The sequence below is a fragment of the Euleptes europaea genome, chromosome 2 (genome assembly GCF_029931775.1).
Source record: "Euleptes europaea isolate rEulEur1 chromosome 2, rEulEur1.hap1, whole genome shotgun sequence".
Taxonomy (NCBI): domain Eukaryota; kingdom Metazoa; phylum Chordata; class Lepidosauria; order Squamata; family Sphaerodactylidae; genus Euleptes; species Euleptes europaea.
The window spans coordinates 64,916,660-64,937,446 of record NC_079313.1 but is presented as its reverse complement, the minus strand read 5'-3'; the positions used below and the strand labels follow the sequence as shown (position 1 = coordinate 64,937,446).

At 41.1% G+C, this 20,787-nt stretch overlaps 1 protein-coding gene across 1 annotated transcript in view; it reads right to left on the bottom strand.

Moving 5' to 3' along the window:
* DOCK7 (dedicator of cytokinesis 7) overlaps nucleotides 1-20,787 on the bottom strand; it is a 155,286-nt gene that overhangs the window by 105,167 nt on the left and 29,332 nt on the right. The window contains exons 4-11 of the mRNA XM_056845289.1: nucleotides 20,616-20,684; nucleotides 18,652-18,781; nucleotides 18,346-18,558; nucleotides 17,311-17,396; nucleotides 12,182-12,248; nucleotides 8,110-8,259; nucleotides 2,431-2,511; nucleotides 1,668-1,833 (exon numbers count right to left, since the gene is read on the bottom strand). Of these exons, the coding sequence (XP_056701267.1) occupies nucleotides 1,668-1,833; nucleotides 2,431-2,511; nucleotides 8,110-8,259; nucleotides 12,182-12,248; nucleotides 17,311-17,396; nucleotides 18,346-18,558; nucleotides 18,652-18,781; nucleotides 20,616-20,684 (962 nt within the window). The remainder of the gene's footprint in view (nucleotides 1-1,667; nucleotides 1,834-2,430; nucleotides 2,512-8,109; nucleotides 8,260-12,181; nucleotides 12,249-17,310; nucleotides 17,397-18,345; nucleotides 18,559-18,651; nucleotides 18,782-20,615; nucleotides 20,685-20,787) is intronic.

Below are 20,787 nucleotides of genomic sequence, written 5' to 3'. Positions count from 1 at the left end.
CATGGATTGCAAACTCCCAGGCGTCAGGTGTTGCTTTGCATGGTTGCAAACGTGTAGCTTTGAATGGTTTGCATGGTTGCAAATGTGTTGCTTTGCATGGAGCCTTTTATTTAGCTGCCTTTAGGCCAAGTTATCAAAGTTAGTTCACATGCAGCCCTAGTCTGTGGGTCTCTCTCACCCCACACAAACACCAGGGGATAGGGGAAAAGCTTCAGCAAGCAGTCTTTGAATAAATGTAGATTGTTGTATCATACTTAATACAAATAAGACATCCCCTGAAAATAAGCCATAGTGTGTCTTCTTGAGGAAAAATAAATATAAGACGGTGTCTTATTTTCGGGGAAACACGGTAGATGCGATAGACAGTGGGGTGTATCCTATGCAGTGAAAGGCACTGCTGTTTGTACTCCTGTCTCTAAATTTGGATATTTCATCTAGTCATTATGTCTAATAACCATTGACAGACCTATCCTCAATGAATTTGTTTAATCCCCTTTAAAAACCAGTTAACTATAGAGGCCATTAATATACCCTCTGGCAGAGAATTTCATAAGTTAATTAGTTTTTGAATGAAGAGGCACTGCCGCCTTTTTATTGAGCTATCCACCATGACCACAAGATCTCTTTGCAATCTGCTTTGATTCTCACCATCCTCAACAATCGTCTGTCATCAGCAAACTTGGCCACTTTACTACTCACCCTGATTCCAGATAAATTAAAGAGCAACAGTTCCAACATCGATCCCCGTGGAACCTGACTGCTTATTTCTCCCTGTCCGTTCATTTCTACTCTCTGCGGATGCCATTTAACTAGTTTTTAATCCACAAAAGGAGATATCTGTTTCTCTCACAAGTTGCCAGCTTATTCATGAGGCTCTGATGAGGAACTCCCTCAAAAACTTTGTGGAAGTTCAAGTACTTACATAGCCCATTCTTGAGCTTTGGGGCCGAAAGTCCTCAGGAAGTGTGCAAGGGCCGGCGCCCGTGCCACTTGAGCTGCCAAGACTGGCAGATGCTGGAGTTGGGGCCCTCAAGCAGACTCCCCTGCACGGGACACTGGCTCAGCCTCCAGCTGGTGTCCTGATGGCGCAACTCAGTGCGCCATCATCCCAGGGGGCGTAGCTCCTGGTAGGCAGCTTCCTGACCCCTTTCAGCCTGGGAATGCTCCCTTCAGGAACAAAAGTGCTGCACCAGGTTTTTGTTGGGGGCAGCATTGCTGTTCGCTATGGGGCTTCCCCCCCCCCTTTTCAAATTTTAACTTTAAAAAACCCTATTTCCTTCATGTGGCAGCCTCCAAACCTCTTTGGAAGCGTAGTGGCACCATCAGGGCCACGCCACCCCTGGCAGCGGCAGCTCTGAGAAATGGGCTGACAGTCTACCAGATCGTCCTTGTCCACATATTTGTTAATCCCATAAAAAACTGTAAAAGGTTGGTAAGACAGGACTAGGGCTAGTTTGTGAATGTCTGTGGCGCTCCTACCCTACAGCCCTCTAAAGCAAGCTGATTTTAGCAACAAGCTGCATTCCAAATTCAGGCACATTTTGATTTAGGAGCACTGTACTATACTATGTGATCCTCTGACCATTTCAACTCTCTTATTCCAGAGTTTTAACAGTCTAAGAAGAAGATCTACCTTAGATTTTTCTGTGAGCATGCTTGATACCAACCTCCTGAAGCAATTTCTACTTCTGTCGAGTCTCTCTCCAAACTTCCCGCACTGCTGACTATATTCATTAAGTGAATGGCTGTCCATGCAAAAGGCATTCGATACTTGCCAAGCCTTTGGCAGAATTGTTCTGCTTGGCTTTTCAGTTTCTCCAGTTTTTCCTTGTTCTGCAAAAGCAAAGCCCAATGCACATAAAATAAAAATATTTTTTGAAATATTAACAGAGGAAAGAACAGCGGCTTTGGTCCTATGCTTCTGCTTGTACTGAGCAGTCCTCCATTGCAAAGTGCAGTCCTCCCACACAAGACACTTTTCAGCTCATGCACAATGCTTTGTTTTCACTTTCATGAGGATGAAAGTGACCCAGAATCAGTAACTGAGCCTTAACAGAACTCCAGGGAATCCCCCAAAGTATCTCTCCTAATTATTCCAAGCTGTTTGACATCTATAAGCGCTCATCACATGCCGCTTTAGAACAAAAGGGAAAGTAGACACAGACCTGACTATTATTATTCATGTAGAATCCTTTCCAGCCTTATGCCAAGCACTCAGGGAGAATATCAGTGGATCTAATTTTGTACTCACAACAATAAGTCAAGCTGAGAGACAGCACTTAAACAACACCACTCAGCAAGCTACACAGCTGAACAGCAGGACAGGATATCTATCTGAAGTCAATACTATGGTCTACTGCGCCATTTCTAGTGGCTAACAACGGCAATTATCTAAAAAGGGCACGTAGTTTAAAAATATTAAAGAATTACCTTGGCAGCATCTGCTTCTTTTAAAATCATATATGGCTCTGCGCACTCCCCAATATCTCCCTGCTGCAGTACCTTTTCCAGCTATGGGAAGGAAATAAAAAGAGGTGAGTAATAGGGGAGACACAAACAACATACACACTAAAAAACAATCAGCTGCCTAATGAAGCCTTAACACTTTGTCAACAAAGTCAGGGAAACTAGTTATATTGTATAATATACTGACAGCAAAAGGGGTGGAGCTATTCTGAAATTTTATTATACAAAAGGAGGATTCTTGATAGGCCCAGCTTTGAAACTATATCAAAGTAAGGCGGTTCCCCAACTTTTATATGGTGTAGAGGTTTGGGGTTGGAAGGATAGCCTGGTCACAAAGCTGGAAACTATCCAAAATCACTTTTTGAGGAGAATTCTAGCCTTACCCAGAGGCACCCCTGCAGCCCTGATGCGAGCAAAACTCGGTCTGCCCTCAATCAGGGCCCGTGTTCATTTAGCCCTGTTAAGATCTTGGAGAAAGCAAAGCAGTGACACTACCAACTTACATTGCAGGCAGTGTTTTAAATTGATGGTGCAAAATGATGCCGACAAGCTAGCCTGCTATAACAACATTCTGCATTGCTACTCCATATCAGATGACACCCAGGCTGTCCCCATAGCAGGTACCAACATTCGGGATTGGGTGTTTAAATGTGATGCTGCATCAGGCAATCAATCTCCCAGTCCAAATTCTCACCATGGTTTAAACAGTTTAAAAGGGATCATGTCAGAGCTTCATACCTAGTCAGTATCCCCTTCCATAACCTCAGAATAGCTTTTACTTCCCTCCGGTTTCAAACCATGCCAACGGCTTGGATAGCTGGAAGTTACTCCCGAACACCATGGGCATCTCACCTATGTATTTGTGGAATCGCTCCAGAGGACCTAATTCATTACACCTTATTCTGTCCTCTTTACACAGAGCCCAGATCTAAATTTCTCGGAGCATTCCTACAGGGCCCAAATCTTTTTCCAGATCCAGAGAAGCTGCTCTTTCTCCTATCAGATGCCAATCCTGATGTTTCCCACAAAGTTTCACTCTTTGCTTTAGCAGCCAAGAAAATCCGAGCTAAAGCTGGTTTTAATCAGGGAATTTAGAATATTTAATTACTAGCTTTGGGGGGGGGGTCAGACTGTTTTAAAGGTATTTCAGTGTTATTCTATGTTATTTTAATGATTTGTATGTTAGATTGTGATGGCCTTCGGCCACAAACAATAAACTTTATCAATAGTCAATAGTCAACATACAGCATACACACTAAAAAAACAATTATCTACGTAATAAAGACTTTGTCAACAAAGTCAGGAAAACTAGTTATATTGTATAATATACTGACAGAGAAAGGGGTGGAGAAGTTTCAGCCAAGCATGTGCAAGCAACATCTCTCGACTGGATCTTAAAAGCACCCTTGCATGAACAGACAACACTTGCTTCCCAGGGAGGGATCTGCAATTTTTTGCCATTTGCCCACTCAAGCCACAACCCCCCAAGTCCTGTGTTACAGCCCACACCATTCCTAGGGGCCACCTGACCATTTGGGGCAGTTTTTTTGAGTTGCCCAGGGGCTGCAGAAGACAGGAAGGATCCCTTCCAGAAGTAGGGCTCCATTTACAATTCTTTGGATCCAACCACATATTTCTACCCGCAGTTCAACTGAAGGTCCAAGACTTCAGCTAAGGTCTGCAGGAAGGCTGGGATTCAAAATTTTTTACAGTGATTAAATTGGTGTGACCCAGAACATGGCTGATTCATTGGAACGACTGACTCTGGAAGGCCCACCTTGCTATCTCACTGTATTATCTCCATCATCTTGTGAAAATATGGCTTCTTGAAAGGGCTTTTTAGTGACTCAAAGTAGGAGATGCTGATGGACTGCATTTTGCTTTCACTTTGTTTTGGAATGACCATTTTATTCTGATGCATCTTACTGTTGACTGATTTTATTACTTGAACGGCACTTTGAGCATGTTCCTATATAGAAAACTTTTTTTACAAATGAACAGTAATTACTATAATGTACGAATGGGAAGGAAGATTTGAAAGGGGAAGGGAAGGACAGAAAGCCATATACCGTAGGCCAAATATATTCATAATTCTCCCAGATTTTTATTTAGTTTCCTTCATCTCTTATTATTTAACATTAATGATCTGTAAAATCATATATCTAATTTTGAACCAGGCAATGGAGTGTGAATTAATAAAGAAATAGATACACAAAACTAGAGACAAGATAGGTGGGATTTCTCTACAAACATGAAGGAAGTCCCAGGTTTGCAGAAAAATCTGAAATCTAATACACACACTTTCTCCTTGGAGGGTTCAATTCAATTCAAGTCTTTATTCAGTACATAACCAGCAAATCCTTGGAGGGTGTAAAACTCCCCAAAATAACAGAAATAAATGCCTGTAGCTTTAAGAAAAGAATGCCCACTACATTCTCCATCACCACTTTGGAGGTTGCTAGGCATCCACAACAATACTGCTGATCATTCCAAGCCTTGGTCTCTGTAAAGCAAAGCCACTGGGTGGGACAAGCGGGACTTGGAGGCCAAAACAGTCCTGGAAACTGTTCTGAACCCCTCCCCTGGCAGCCACTGTGCAACTGAACCTACCTTTTCCCATGATGAGGGAAAGAAGGAAAGTTGAACACAGGGAGGCAGATAAAGATAGGTTGGCTGGGTGGCGGGAAAGAGAGAAGGAAGCAGGAAAAGGAAGGAGGCTATGAGGACTGTCAGGGAAGGGAAAGAGAAAGTGGGGAAGGGAAATACAGGGAAAATGAGATGCCCCCTTCAAATTCTTGCAGGTCTCCTGCTTGTCCATTTATAGTGCTAATCAAGTTTCCCAGTTATCAGGCCCTTCAGAAACAAGAGATGTATGTGTGTGAACTTTTCAAGCTGTATAATGTTGGATTTTCAGAAGATACTCAGCCATAATAAAACTCTCCCAGAGATTTAAGAAGTATGGATTTAAGAAAAGGGAAAGTTCCAATCAGTTATTTACAGAAATTTTTATTTTTTCTTCCATAAGAGTATGGAAAGTAATGAAATAAAACATTTTCTTTAGCTACCTTTCTTTATGAGAAAACATTTTAGCTGGAAAAGACAGAGGCTGTAAGATAAAGCATGTATTTTTACCCAGCCAGTTTCTTGTTCATCTTTAGCACAAACTAAATCAGGTGCCACTGAGAAAACTCAAAAAGGAAACTTGTTTGGGGCCAGGCCAGCTATCTGCGCCCTGTGGCTTTTTTAAGACACAAAAACGTCTACAAGATACACTGAAAAAATGGAGAAAGACAGCTTCCCCTCAAATAGCTTAGCCTTGCAAAGATATCACTGGTCCATGAAACAAGTAGCAGTGCCATCCTAAGCAGAGTTATACCCTTCTAAGTCCATTTGAGTCAATGGGCTCAGAAGGGTATGCTTAGGATGATACTATCAATGCGCTAACCCTGACCTGGATGGTTCGTTCAAGCTAACCTGATCTTGTCAGATCTCAGAAGCTAAGCAGGGTCAGCCCTGGTTAGTACTTGGATGGAAGACCACCAAGGAACACAAGGGTCGTTACGCAGAGGAAGGCAATGGTAAACCACCTCTGATTATCTCTTGCCTTGAAAACCCTATTGAGTTGCCGTGAGTCAGCTGCGACTTGATGGCACTTTTTATACACACACACACACACACACACATGCGAGCGCGCGCGTACTAAGGAAGAAAGTATCTGACATTTAGAAAATTTCCTTGTTCCCAGAATTTAAGAATATTCATATCTTCAGTCATTATAATTCCACCAAAGCAATATGCATACGTAAACAGGCTTTTGTATACATGTCCACTGCTGCATTATGAAATATACAAGAAATGTGTGATGGCTATATCTGTATCCATCACTCATAGCTGTATGCATAGGGCTGGATCCAGAATGCGATTCAATAGGTTTTATCTGTTGGCAGAAGAAGGGAGGGTGTTTTTCACCAACTCCCCCCTACCACTTTGTCCCGCACAGTGTTTCTAAGGATCCCTTAACCCCCAGGAGCAAACTTTCAGAGGGTTTGACGAAGCAGAAAGGGGAAAGAGGAGGCTGTTCTGTTCTACCAGATTCTCTGCCGGCAGTGTTTAGAATCTAGCCCCTAGATCCCAGCAACAGCATCCTACAGCTTGTCAATTGCTGTCAGTTTTTATAGACCTGATCACCTCTGGGCAGGGAGATGTGGTTATATTTAGCCAAACCTCTCTTATACCTAACCATTTGGGGCAGGGAGAAGGCTGGCTTGAATTCCACTCCCCTATCCTTCAGAAAGGCAAATGGTGTAGCCAAATCTGGTATCACCAACCATCTGTACCACTGGAATATTTAATTTTTGGAAGCAAGGGTGTTTATATTACCAAAATCTCATTCAGGTTCAGATTACACTGCTAAGGGGAAAAAGCAGCTTTCAGAATGAGCACCATGAGCAAAATATATCCCTTCTGTGCCAATACCACAAGCTATTTTTTTCTGGCTTATTTATCTTGCTCAAGTCCTTTTCCTTCTCACAGAGTACCATTTTATACTAGCTAGGTTCATCTCATTGAGTTTACAAGCAGTAATGTGCAACCATGAGTTCTTTTAGATAGATACTGGTCTCAATTGCAAGATATTTCTTGTAAAAATCAAGTACTGTGAATGAAACATACACACACACACACAGATTTTTGCTTCAGAAGCTACGCAATGGGACGTGTGCAAAATTTGAGAACAGACTCTCCCCTTAATGCTACTGTAAATGAGCCTCCCTCTTGCTTGGGTGTTCTGGGACAATGAAATGTGAGTCTTAATCTTAACATATTTCCCAGGGCAAAAGGAAACGATTTCTCAGGAACTCTGTTGTGATACAGCAGTTAAGACATCACCACAGCAACTTTCAGAGTTTAGTTAACATCACAGTCCTGGCAAAAAAAAAGGGCAAAGTGAAAGTATGTCCTTCAAGCGCAGACAGCTGCCATCTGGTTGAGGTCACTTCCACTGAGCTGAAGCCATATGCATATGCCAAAGATGTCTATGGAACAGCCTGTCTTTGGGTAGCACCATCAAAATTGCCAAGCCTACTTTGCAGGATTGAAAAGCCAACTTTTTGAAGTGGGAACTTCCGCCTTCTCTTCAATAATGTCTGATTCCAGTTAGCCAAGGGTAGGAATGTTCAGAGATCACCTGGACCAAATTGAAACTTGATTTTATAAGAAGTTATCTACCTGTCAGAATTGTCTATCAAGGATAACTAGCACCTCAACAGCACCAAACAGATGCCTCTTGGTCAATGAATTTATTTATAAGCAAAGAAAATTTAGGGGCATGTTATGCCAGGCAATAACAATACCTAGTTTGGAGTTAAACATTTATGAATTTAGCTGCTACAGCAAAGGTGGGTATATAATGTGATTGTGAACAACATATTTGTCATGCAATGTGAGTTAGGCACAAAATAAACATTTTGACTTTATTTGTATTTGCTTGTTTAATTAGTTAATCATGCTAGGAAAAGTTGAAGGCAGCAGGAAAAGAGGAAGACCCAACATGAGAAGGATATTAACTCATAGGATAGCCATGAGTTGGAAATGACTTGACGGCACTTAACACACAGACACAGAAAAACAAAAACTGCCTCTTACCTTTATTACCAAGAAAACATCTTGAGAGGGGTAAGTAATAGAAAAGATGGCTGACCGGGCCAATGTTGTTATGGCAGCAGGTGGTATATGAGGACGCAACATGCTTTTCATTTGTTCTGAATTTAAATCAAAGTAGAAGTTTTCTGAAATCTGAGAGAATATAACAGTTAGTGGCAAATTTGTATAGGTGTCAAATTTCTGAATAATTAATTAAACACATGATCTGAAAATGCTAGAGCAGTTCATTTCACTTACCACCATACATGCCTATAATTCCAGACAAACACTGAAAATCAACTGGAAGAAATGGCTTCCTCATAAATATGTATATACTTATTTTATGCCAATAAAGGTTTTGATATTGATATTGATATTGATATTGATTGAAATAAGGTAAAATGAACCAATATGACTTGACTTTTTTGTTTTCAGATAGATACCAAACAAATAAGGAATACTAATCTGTTTTTGCCCTGACCTGGATGGCCCAGGCTAGCCTGATCTCGTCAGATCTCAGAAGCTAAGCAGGGTCAGCCCTGGTAGTATTTGGATGGAAGACCACCAAGGAATACCAGGGTTGCTGTGCGGAGGAAGGCACTGGCAAACCACCTCTGTTAGTCTCTTGCCATGAAAACCCCAAAAGGGGTCGCCATAGGTTGGCTGCGACTTGACGGCACTTTACACACACAATCTGTCTTTACGAGATTGTTCTTTGGGATTTAAACTATGTACCACACAGAATGGTTTGGATCTAACACTTATTTTATTCGAGCAGAAGGCCACTTCTGCCTGCAGAGGAACAGGGAGGAACTGTTTGCCAATACCTTTGTCCTACTGCAGTCCCTCCTCCCCACACACCCTGTGACCAGGGTTTTTCCTGGGGGTCCACTCAACACCAGATGCAGTGTTGGGGGGGGGGAGGAATGGGCTGCAGTGAGGGGGTGGGAAGCAGGAAAGTACCATTCTGCAAGAATATCTCCATTTGCAGTACTTTGATGCTGCCAAGAGGAAACAAACCATATAATAATGGAAACCTTGGTAATGGAACAATTATATTTAATATATATATTCTATTCCAAATGTAGATAAGGAGCCCCATTCCCCCCTCCCACTGCAACAGCTGATGCTATCAGTCACCAGAAGAAGAGATCATAGCAAGTTGTTTAGCTAAGTGCTAAGGCTTACATCCTCTGAATGGTTAGTCAAACAAATATGATGTTGACAAAGGGTTTTTCACCCACATTCTAGAATTCAATTCCTTAAACCAAATCTGCCTGCTCAGTGAAATCTACAACTACATGGCCCTCCCACCATCTTAATTCTATGCTGTCTTAAACACTGCTATCTTTAGCAATCTGAGAAGATCCATAATGATGGAAGCACTCATTAATGGTTCTTAATCTATTCCCTACCTCCGAACCAGGGTTTCCACCAACTAGGTGGGGCCTGGAGATCTCCTAGAATCACAGCTGATCACACAACAGAGATGACTTCCCCTATAGAAAATGGATGCTTTGGAGGGTGGACTCTATAGTATTATACTTTGCTGAGGTCTCTCCCCTCCCCAAACCCTGCCCTTTCCAGGTTCCATCCCCAAATCTCCAGGAATTTCCCTACCCGGATTTGGCAGCCCTACTCCAAACACACATTATCATCATGTGGCTCTTTGACTTGCCAACGGGGCTCTTCTGAGCTCCGTTCTTCAATATGGCAACTACCCCTTGTTCCAGGAAAATTAGCAATGACATTTGTGGTGGGCACATGGTTCCCACCTTGAAAACAACTGCTGCTATAGGGACTGGAGGCTAGGTAAGCAGCGAGCCTCCTTAAACTGTAGGCCTCATGCCAGAGATGGGTGTAAATGGTCCATTCTCTCCAATAACCCCTTGGCCTTCGTTTCAGTCTCTACATTTTCATCCCAGTACCCAGACAGCTGCAAGCTGACCACAGAGAAAAGAAAGTCAAGCTGCCGCCACCACCACCACCACCACTGCAGCCACCCACGAAAAGAGCAAGCTGGCCAAGGTGGGTGGTGGCGGTGGTTTTACTCCCCATTCTCCACCACCAACTGGTTCTCCTGTGGGAACCTTGTTCCTCGTTGTGAGGAGAGAACAAAAAGGCAGAGCGGGAGGCCTTTCCTCTCACTCAAAATACACAAGGGCTGAAGTTCAAAAGTGGTGGGAAGAGACCTTACATGCTCAGAACTAATCAAATAACTAAAAAAGGTTATTGTTAATATTAATAGTTATTTCTTATATTATTATATTGTGTGTTTGGTGGAGTGGCACACAGGGCATACAGTTATCATGTGGCTCTTCAGGTTGATTGTAATTGTGAATTTGGCTCTCCACAAACTGTGGAGTCAGTACCACTGATCTAACTCCTTAAAGTTAGGTTGGATTCCTATTTACTTCGTGCTATTTTTTTAAGAGTCAGGGTATGCTGGAGATATCTAAGGAGGGTTAGCATTAACAACTTTTCTCTGCGGGCTGTCAAAAGCCATTGCAAGGGGAAAGATGGGGCTGCCTACTATCCCAGATGCTCCCATTAGCCCCCCAAATTTGAATCCTGTCCCAAGATTTGTAAATTGCCATAGGAGGTTGCATGCCGCTCATTAAGAATCACTGGCATATACCATCCTACCCATTCCCGTTACTTTTCTCTCTCTTGTCTAGGCAAGAAAACACAGTGATAATATCTGTTAATTGTTCCAAATCTAGCACCCGGGTAGAAATGGCAAATTACATGTACTGCCAACACCGCCACTGTTTTCTGCAACTGCAGAAGCCACCTAGTGCCACTTGGCAGGCAGTGGTAGAATGATGAGTAGACTGGCAGCCCTAGCTGTAGAGGCAGGAGGTTGGCTTAGATAGGAGAAGAGGGCAATGGGGAAGGAAGGCATCACCTCTTTCCTGATCAGGGGACCGGAAAGCTCATAATCCTGCTTAACTCAGCTACCCCTTGCAGATAGTCATTCCTGCTGAAGCAGATTACTTCCTTTACTCTTCCCTTCCCAGGACACGCTTGTTGCCATTACCAGACTGCAGCACTCTGCAGCAGCATGGAGGAGGGATAAAAACTTAGGTTAGATGGTCACAGCCCAAGAAACTGCCAGTAAATAATAAATACAGAACAATGCAGAAATTCCTATATCAGGAATGAAACAAAGTGATAGTTCAATACGTCCATTAAGTGATAGAAAAGCAAACTTTATGAACTTCCATTATACAACACCAGAGGACACTGGCCACTTCTAGATTTAAAAATAAAACACCCTAACTTCTCAGAAGAATAAAACATAGTATGTATGTGTAAAGTTGATGATGGATGCATGTATGTATTACTACACTGAAGCTTGGACACAGACATATTTTTTCTTTTGTTTGATTTTTCTCTGTTTCTTTTTCTGTACCCCAAAAATATAAAAATTCTTATTTTACCAACTTCAGAGGCATCTTATACGACAGACTGAATTACATTTAAAATATATTTCACAGAAAGATCTGAAATATCCAAGAAGTTGTAATCGAAGGTGTTGCAAGGGGAATCTATTTGCATTGTGTTCTAAGATATAACCAGTGAAAACAGGTGGGTGTTGCTTTAATTCTATTTTGTCTGAGTGAATCGTGTCCTATTAGTCAAAGAGCTGAAATTCTGAAACCACATTTTACAGGTGAAAAGAAAAACACAAGTGAGGGAAGTTTTATCTTCTGTGCCAAGGCTATAAATTCCCTACATGGTCCCACTTTTGTGCAGTGCTCTCTGTCTTACACACACAATTTTATCTTTTCAAGGCTGGACATGCTCAGATTACATATTTTTGCCTTCAAGTTCTCTCATTTCCCTTGCAGATCCTTTTGTGCTACTTCCTAATATGGTGGTGTGATTCGTGAGTTTGGGGGCTGAAAATGGAACACAGCACTTTTACAAAAGTTAACCACAGAGGCACTGTAGTTCAGGCCCTGTAAACTATTTATTTATTTAGTTAAGTTAGTTTTATACCACGCTCTTGGTCCCTGGCCAAAGCACATAGATGTTATAAACAAACACACAGATGTTATAAATAACTCACCTTTTTCTTTTCTTTAGCATCATATAATGCCAAACTTGCAAAAATTGGCTCTATTTCAATTTCAAATCTTTAAAGGGAGGGAAAATAAAACAATTATATAGAAAACTGAAAACATCAAATTGCAAAAAAAACACCTTATCAGAACAAAATGGTAGCAAGTATCTTTGATCCTTGAAGTATAACTACTACAATGAAGGAACAGCAGTGGGATCATGTTTCTTAAATTTTGTAGTTTAAATGTTTGATATGTAGCTATAAGAAAGGGGTGGGAGGGAAGGCAGCATGGTATAGCCTGATCTCGTCAGATCTTGGAAGCGAAGCAGGGTCAGTACTTGGAAGGGAGACCGCCAAGGAAGACTGCAGAGGAAGGCAATGGCAAACTATATCTGCTTCTCACTTGCCTAGAAAGCCCCTTGCAGGGGTCGCCATAGGTCGGCTGCGACTTGATGGCACTTTACAGGTACTCCAGTTTTTATTATTTCTTCTATTTTTGAGTAATAGTTCAGGTGTTTGTTTATTAATATATCAAAGGTTTCCTCTTTCAACTCTTTTTATTTCCCCCCGTTTTCACAACTGGCAAAAATTATGCTTAGGTTGGCAATTTAGGATGTAACATCTTGCTGAGGATGTAACATCTTGCTGTTCCATCTCTGCTGCTGGGTATATTTATATGTATCTATATTTGAAAATTTGGAACTCTATCAAGCAGTACAATAGCAGACGGGTCCACACTCATTTGTACCTAAGTGGGAAAGTATGTATGCTTTTGTATGTCTGCCTTTATGGTCCCTGCCAATCAAATATGTACTGCTTTAACATCCACTTCCTTCAGCTGCTCACCAAACCTTCCAATGTACACAAGCATTTGTTGTGTACCATACAGATCAACCTTTTTCCCCAGAAGAGAATGATGAATGTCATGGTTTATACCTCTTTCTGATATTTCTTGGCTGATGTAACTTAGTAGTATCTGAAACACGTTTTTTTAAAGTGGAAAAACAAACTATAGCATTGTTTCAAAGTATGGTATAATATTACCCAGATGACATGGTGCCAAAAACTCTTAAAATAATTAACGTAATGCGACTGAAGCCATTACTTGAGTAATTTCTAGTGAAACCAGCAAGACTTAGTTCTAAGAAGATTTGTTTACATCTAAGAAGATGTACAATAAACTTTCCGAAAACTTCACTGTGAACCTATTTTGTGCACCTGAATACTGCTGAAATAGATGGGATTTTTATGATCATGCATCTAACAGTAGGGTATTAATCACAAAGAGATTTATCTAGCTTAAATGCAGCTATGAAGAACTGCTAATTGTGGATTAAACTGCATTACATGGAAATGAATGTGAATAATACCTTCTACATGAGTGGAGTCATTACAGCCATCTTTCTATCAGTAAACAGTGAAAAGCATGCCAGAGAATTGCAAAACTCAAATCCTCTTTTACTACACATGATCACAGATGATTACTGATATTCTGCTAGGAGAAACTGGCAAACCACTTTTACTCGAAAGCAAGTCTCATTGATTTCAACAACTGCTCCTTTCTGCCCTTTTGAAGGGTAATGTGAATGGGAAGTGGCAGAGTTCTCCTTTTTGGTCAACTAAACTAGCTCCATATTTCGAAGGCCAAAAGTTCCCACTATCAGCAGCCTATTTGGTCTAAGGTGTGCATTCATGAATGCATGCATATATAGTTTCCTCTGAGATAGCCTGTTTCACACAGATTGCCAGACATGTATTTTAGGTCATGTAACCAAATGAGGTCACATCTCTACATCTGAGTAAGAGCTGAAACCTGTTTGCCCTCTGCAAGATCAGTTTTCAATTCATATCACAGGGTAAAGGAACCTTTCTATCGCTCCTGACTATTTTCAGTCCTCTCCAACACAGGCTATCCCTGAGTTTTCTTTGGCCAAAACGTCTTGTCTGTCAACCCTAACAGGACTCACTTTCAATCTACATGAGGTACAACAATTAGGCTATCTTTGCAAAACCAGAGTTAACTCTATTTGATCTGGAAAGATTCCCAGTCGGAGCAGGGTTTGCCCTATCCGTTTTCCTTGATTCATTGTTCATGTGCCTAGAAATGATGGCAGTAAGCTATCTGCTCCTCCCAATATCAAATCCTTAGAAATAGCATAAAACTAAAAAAAAATGCTTGAAAGCATGTAAATTTGAGTCCTATCTTGGCAAAACACCATGCCAAGCTATGTAGGGACTTTTGCTTTTTCTGCTACTTCTGCCGTTGATTTTTTTGCCTTTTGTTATTTTCAGAAATTTCCTTTCTTTCATACCATGATGAAGATTCCAGATGGGTAGTCATGTTATTCTGTAGCAGCAAATTAAAACAGGTGGCTATTTAGTGTTTAAGATACCAATGGACTCACGTTTTACTTCAAATACCATGTAACTTACATCTTTAAATAAATTACTTTTTACATTTTATTGCCCACCCAAATACTGTTGAGTCATGTTACAACATACGCTCTCTCATTAATATTGAAGCTCTTTTGTTCTTTCTATGTGGATTAATTGAATTCAGGTCCCTGTATGCCTGAAAAGTCTGGCAGTGTGCCAAGGTTACTTTATAGATTTTGACTCAACTGCGATAGGCAGATTGTGGTATAGAAATAATTCTATATACCTCCCGCTATCCTCAAATGGCTGATTCTCACTATGTTCCAATATATTGTCCAATATATTGTTCTGCTGATGTTTGTAGAAGACACCAAAATCAGCTGACATATATGCCTCTGTTATGTCTTGCTGCTAGTTTGTTCCTGATATTTTTATATTTGATTATCTTTAAGCTGTTATATTTTATGCGATACAGTATTGAGTACTATGGTCACATTGTTGAGATTTTTCAGAAAGTAGGATAAATTTTTCAGAAAGCAATCAAAATAGAAATAAAAATTGCTAGTAGTAGGCATGCTTAGGAACAGGGCCTTGACTCCTAAGCGGTATAGATTTTAGTTACTAAAAATATTTGTACCCTACTTCTTCAAATGTATTTCTTCAAAGTATTGTACCTTGTCATCTGCAACACTGGGTCCCAAACACAACTTGAGTTCTTTTTGAAACAGCACAAGAATGTATATATGTGAACACAAAAAACATTAAAGGTAAACCTGATTTCCTCAGATCTTATAAAGAGAGTTCTTTAAAAGGATAGTCTCAATTAACTGAAGCAATTAATATCTATATAACTCTTCATTTCGGGACAAATCTGCTACCACTGTATCATAGAGCGGGGTCTTAAAGCACCTTGTAAAAGAAAAGGCCACAAAATCATCTGTATTAGTGCCGGGGCTTAAAGTGGCCTCCCTCTAGGAGATGTTCAACATATATCTCAGTTACGAGAGGCACTCTAGTCTAACTGGAGTTTCCTAACAAGAAGGGTTGACCTAACTGAGGACACAGAAGATGAATACAGCCATGTGGAAAATCAGTTTTGTGCTTTATTTCTCTAAGGGAATGCCAGTAAAATTTTACCTCGTGTTATTAGAGAAGAGTTATAGGCAATAAACCAGCTACAGGTAACCCTACATTCAGGAGCTCCACTTCATTAAACTTGTTTAACAGGTTTCTGTTATCCCAAGTGAAAGGTGGCTAACTGAAGTCTCAAGTCTTAAAGAGACACAGTCATGGCTTTCAAGCCTCAGGTTTGGCTTACCTGATGGTTGTCTGATTTGAAGTTGCGAATCTTTTATCTTAAAAGGATGAAAGTTTTTCTGGGGTGGGGGTGGGGGACAGTTACCAATACTCCTTTGTGGAATAAAAACAGAATACAGGACAGCTCAAGGCAAAATGTACACAAGAGGAAACAATCATGGATACTAGTCATGCTGCATACCTATTCTCTCTAGTATCAGAGGAGCATGCCTATTATTTTGGGTGCGGTGGAACACAGGCAGGATGGTGCTGCTGTACTCGTCTTGTTAGTGGCTTCCTAGAGGCACCTGGTTGGCCACTGTGTGAACAGACTGCTGGACTTGATGGGCCTTGGTCTGATCCAGCAGGGCCTTTCTTATGTTCTTATAATCATGCTTTCATTAGGAACGAAGGCACACACAGAGCTTTGCCTTCAATTTACTAGTTCCCATCATGAAATCAGTATCTTCTACATCACATTTTTGCAAAGCGGTGTTATGTGTGAAATGTATGTCTCCACCAAGGCCATTGATCCAACTTTTAAGGCATTAAGACCTTAAGCTGGCAAACATGAGATCAGCTTGCCCAAAATATTTACTGACAAGGTTCTCCTATAGTATCAGCATGGAGCCAATACACAACAGTAGTAAGAGAAGGGCAGCCCATTCCTGAAGGGAAAACTCCTTTGGAATCGGCGTGACCCCGCACCGGCATAGGTGCCACCTTATCCCAGAATAAGGTGGCATCTATGCCAGAGCGGGGCAAACATGCCAGTGTCAGGGTGCTGCCAGCCCCCACCACCAGTGCAACCACACCGGCAGGGCTTTCCCTGAAGGCAAAGCCCACATTGGCGTGGGGGGAAGCATTCCTGGGAGTGGAGCTGCCTTTAGGCAGCTTCCACAGCCCTTTTGCCCTGGAAACGCCCCCTTGAGCAATGGCGGGGCATTTCCCCTTTTTTTCCTATTTTAATTTTGAAAAATGAATTTTTTTCCTCCATGGCAGCCGGGAACGGTCGGAGAAGGTGGCGCCGTTTTGCTGCTCCCGGCCGCCGTGGATCTAACCCCCCCCCTTCAGGATTGCGCTCTTAATATCAGAGAGAGCTGGATTTAAATCCCTACTCAGCCATTATACTCACTGGGCCACCTTGAGTCAGTCACCACCTCTCCACCAAACATACCTGACAGAGTTGTGAGGATAAATAGGAAGGTGGAACTACATGTTTCCCTTTCCCTGGAGGAACGGTAAGATAAAAATGTAACAAATAAAATACCTAAAGTGCTCTACCCTGATCTGGAGTTGTTCCCAAGCAGTGAATTTGTGACCCAAAAGAGTCTATGCAGACATGGCCTACAAAATACAAGGTGTCCTCCCATTTGATGCACTAAATGTTCTTCTTGAACTCAGAATATGCATACCAATCAAAACACTTTATATACCTCTCTCTTGGTTAAAGTAATACTTACTTTAGTGACAAACACTTCACAAGAAGCCTCTGCCCAAAGTGCTCTTTGGGGATTTCAGGAATACTCAGCCTTTCTATTGGCTCCTCCTGAAATTGGGATAAACAGGCACAGGATAAACGCATGCAATATTTCTACAAAACGTGTTATTAAATGGCTGAAGTAGGTTTAAAAAATTCCTCCCTTCTAAGACATTAAAACAATTTAATCAGGGCTTCAGAGCATTTTTTGCAACTATAAATAAGAGTGATTTAATTTTGGGTGACTGCATAATAAAGGATTGACGGCCCTGAACCTGGTTTTGGCCGGGTAGGGCGGACCACAAATCGAATAAACAAAAAAACAAACAAATAAAACAAATGCCACAAAAAGAAATGCCCAAATGTCAACATTTGTGCTTTAATCATATACTACTTTAGTCAATTTTACCAGTAATCTCATGGAAATAAAATAATAATTGTGTACTACAGGAAGCACTCCTAAGCAGGTCTACTGAGAGGTATGTCCCATCGCATTCAATAGGGCTTACTTTCTGGAAAGTGTTCTTAGGATTGCAGCCTTAATTGTGTGCCTGTTTTAAACTAATAAACTCTTTGGCTAAACTGACATCTCTTTATTTCCCATAAAACCTGGCACAATTCACTGGTTAAAACCAAGGTGTTTAATTATCTGTACTGTGGGCAACATGCATAAAAAATGGAGTCTTACAGAATCTGACAGGTGAATCAAGAAAGTTTAGCTGTCATAAAAGCTTTCAAGTCCTCGTGGTTGTGGAGAAGAGCTTGAAAAAGTGGGTAATTTAAAGACTCAAAAGCTAAAGATCTCAGTGAGGGCTTTCCGATCTACTTCCCCTTTCTGTTTATACTTTCTTAATATTCAAGGCATCACATATTTGTACTGTAAAGGGCAAGTGCCCAGTAACTTACGACCACAGTATCAACTCCAAAGAGGACAGGGAAAGTGTGTGTGTAGGTGCTGCTGCTGCTGCTGATCAAAAGACAGGCTACTCAGAAGAATGCTCAGGTATTCTAACCATACCTCCTCTGGGGCTGGATGCAATCCAAAAAGTTCCTTGTGTCTGTTGGATTTCCTCTGATCATCATTTTGATGGTCGATTTCTTCATTTGGGGTTCGATCCAAAAGATTTGAAAGCAGTGCATCCGGGAGGGAATTTTTCAAGTCAAAAATACTGCAAGCCCAGCTGCCGCGTGGCGTATCATCTATGGACATGGACCGTCGCTTAAGATCATCCTGAGATTGAGGAAATTAGATGTGAAAAACATGACAGCTCCCTCTGCATTTAACAAAGTAAACTTAAAGTGGCAGCCTCGTAAGGCACCCTACTTGTTCATCCTGATAGCTGCTGCCATCTGGAGCTTCATCGGACTCAAAGATCTGCTTCGGCAGGCCTTTCTGTCTCTCCTTCTGCTTGTCTAATGTGTTGGGATTAAATCCTGTTCCCAGTTTGTGATACCTATTCAGAACAAAATATGGTAAAGCCATGCCCTCTCACAAAAAAGCCAAAATATCAATATCTGAAAGCTTAAGCCACTCACTAAAATGATAATTACTCTGAACAGCATAATCTTAATGTTCTGATTCACTGAATGAAACAGCAATTGCAATTTTGGTTCCTAAACTACAGCCCTTGGCTTCTTTAATTGGAAGCAAGACTAATTGATTGCAATGGAGTTTATTTAGATAATAGTCTAAGTTGACTATTAAGGCTATCACCTTTCCCTCTTTTAAGAGGGACGGGTGCTGCTAGCCGGACTCCACATAACCAAAGATACCCTCATGGGTAATCATTTAATTGATCATCACTAAGATACCTGAAGTGTCTAATCACTTTACTGGATATAGTTTAATGTAATCTCAGTAAATTGTCTAGTTTGAATCATTAATCTACTAGAGATTTTCTGTAAATAAGCAATCTGACTACTACTGCTTGCAGTGAACTAAATAAATTAAAAAATCCCTAAGAAAATACACAGCAGAAACCAGACACACAAGACATAATAGTTGAAAAGATAGAATGCTGAAGGACTTGTTGAAAAATTTAGGTGTTTTATGCTTGGTCACTTTAACCTCATTTATTCCCCGTTTCAGCCAGGATAAAAAATTTAAGTATGCACAATATCTCATTCCTTGGAAACTCAACGCTGTTTCGACGCAAAACAAACCCAACTTTTCCCATTCCTCTTCTGGCCCGAACCATTAATCCTGGCTCATTCTGGAGTCACAAAGCATGCATACTCCGTTCTCGGGTTGAGCTTCCCCACGCCAACACACCCCATCCTTTTCCAACCCCCTCCTCAAAGCAGCATGCTGATGGTTAAACAGGGGAAAACAGAAGATTGGCTTCTCTCACAGCCGATCACAAAGCAGTGTGTAAAGTAACGGGGATTCAAGTGCTTCCTGCTACCTCGGAGCTCTTTCTGAGCAAAAGAAAGCCTTTTTTAAAACAAGGCTTGGATTTCCTCCCTCCCTCCTTCTTTCAGGTAGCTCCGTTTTTTGTTTTTTATTCTTAAAATGCTTTTTTATGTGGCAGTTGGGTTTGGGGGGAAGGAAATCTTCTCTCACGGGGAGCACTGAAGTAAGCCAATTACAGAGCAGCATTTAAAGGGGTGGGACTTGATTTGAGCTTGGGAGACTGTTTTTCTGTATTCATGGTTCGATTGGCACACAGTTTCATCCCTGATCATTCAAACCAATGCATACGGTTTCCCCCAACCCGGGTTACTTTAATGTGCAATGAACCCCGGTCCAAGCAGGGAGATCCAACCCATGCATAAAAGACCTTAAATTCCCATGTCTTCAGAAGGACTTGTTTCTTTCTTCAAATCTTTTAAACATTATTTTAAAAAATATTTTACACATTCTTCGGCATTTTTTCTCTGCCTCTGTTTTGGCCTTGTTTTATAAACCTTTGTATAGCTACCTACTGCCTTTAAGATGCAGGGCCACAGCAGCTCTGTTTGGTGAACCCAGGCCATATGACTCATTCCAATGACATCCAATGAACTATTTCAACTGCATATGAACTTTCTTATCTGTATAAAGGCAAGCCTATCCACCTAAATTGCTTCCTGACAGAGAGAGGGGAAAAATACCCACTTACAGGAGGGCAGCCAACTATTCTTAAAAGTTATCCTGGATGGCAGAGTCTAAAAAATGATGTCCAGTGATAAACCAATATAGTACCATAATCGTTCTGAATATTAATGCATTCATCCTCTGAAAATACCACCCCCTCCAGCTCATCTCAAGGGTTTCTTTCCTCTCAAGTACAGAAACATATGACTTACTTTCTGTTCACGATGGCCCAATCTTCTGTGTATTTTCTTACACAATCCCTGACATGAGGGTCCATTTCACTACGATGAAAAAAAATTATACAGAACATTTTTTTCAAACCACAAAAAAATCTATTTTAAATCTTGTAAAGTTGTTAGACTGAACTATGTTTTTACATTATCC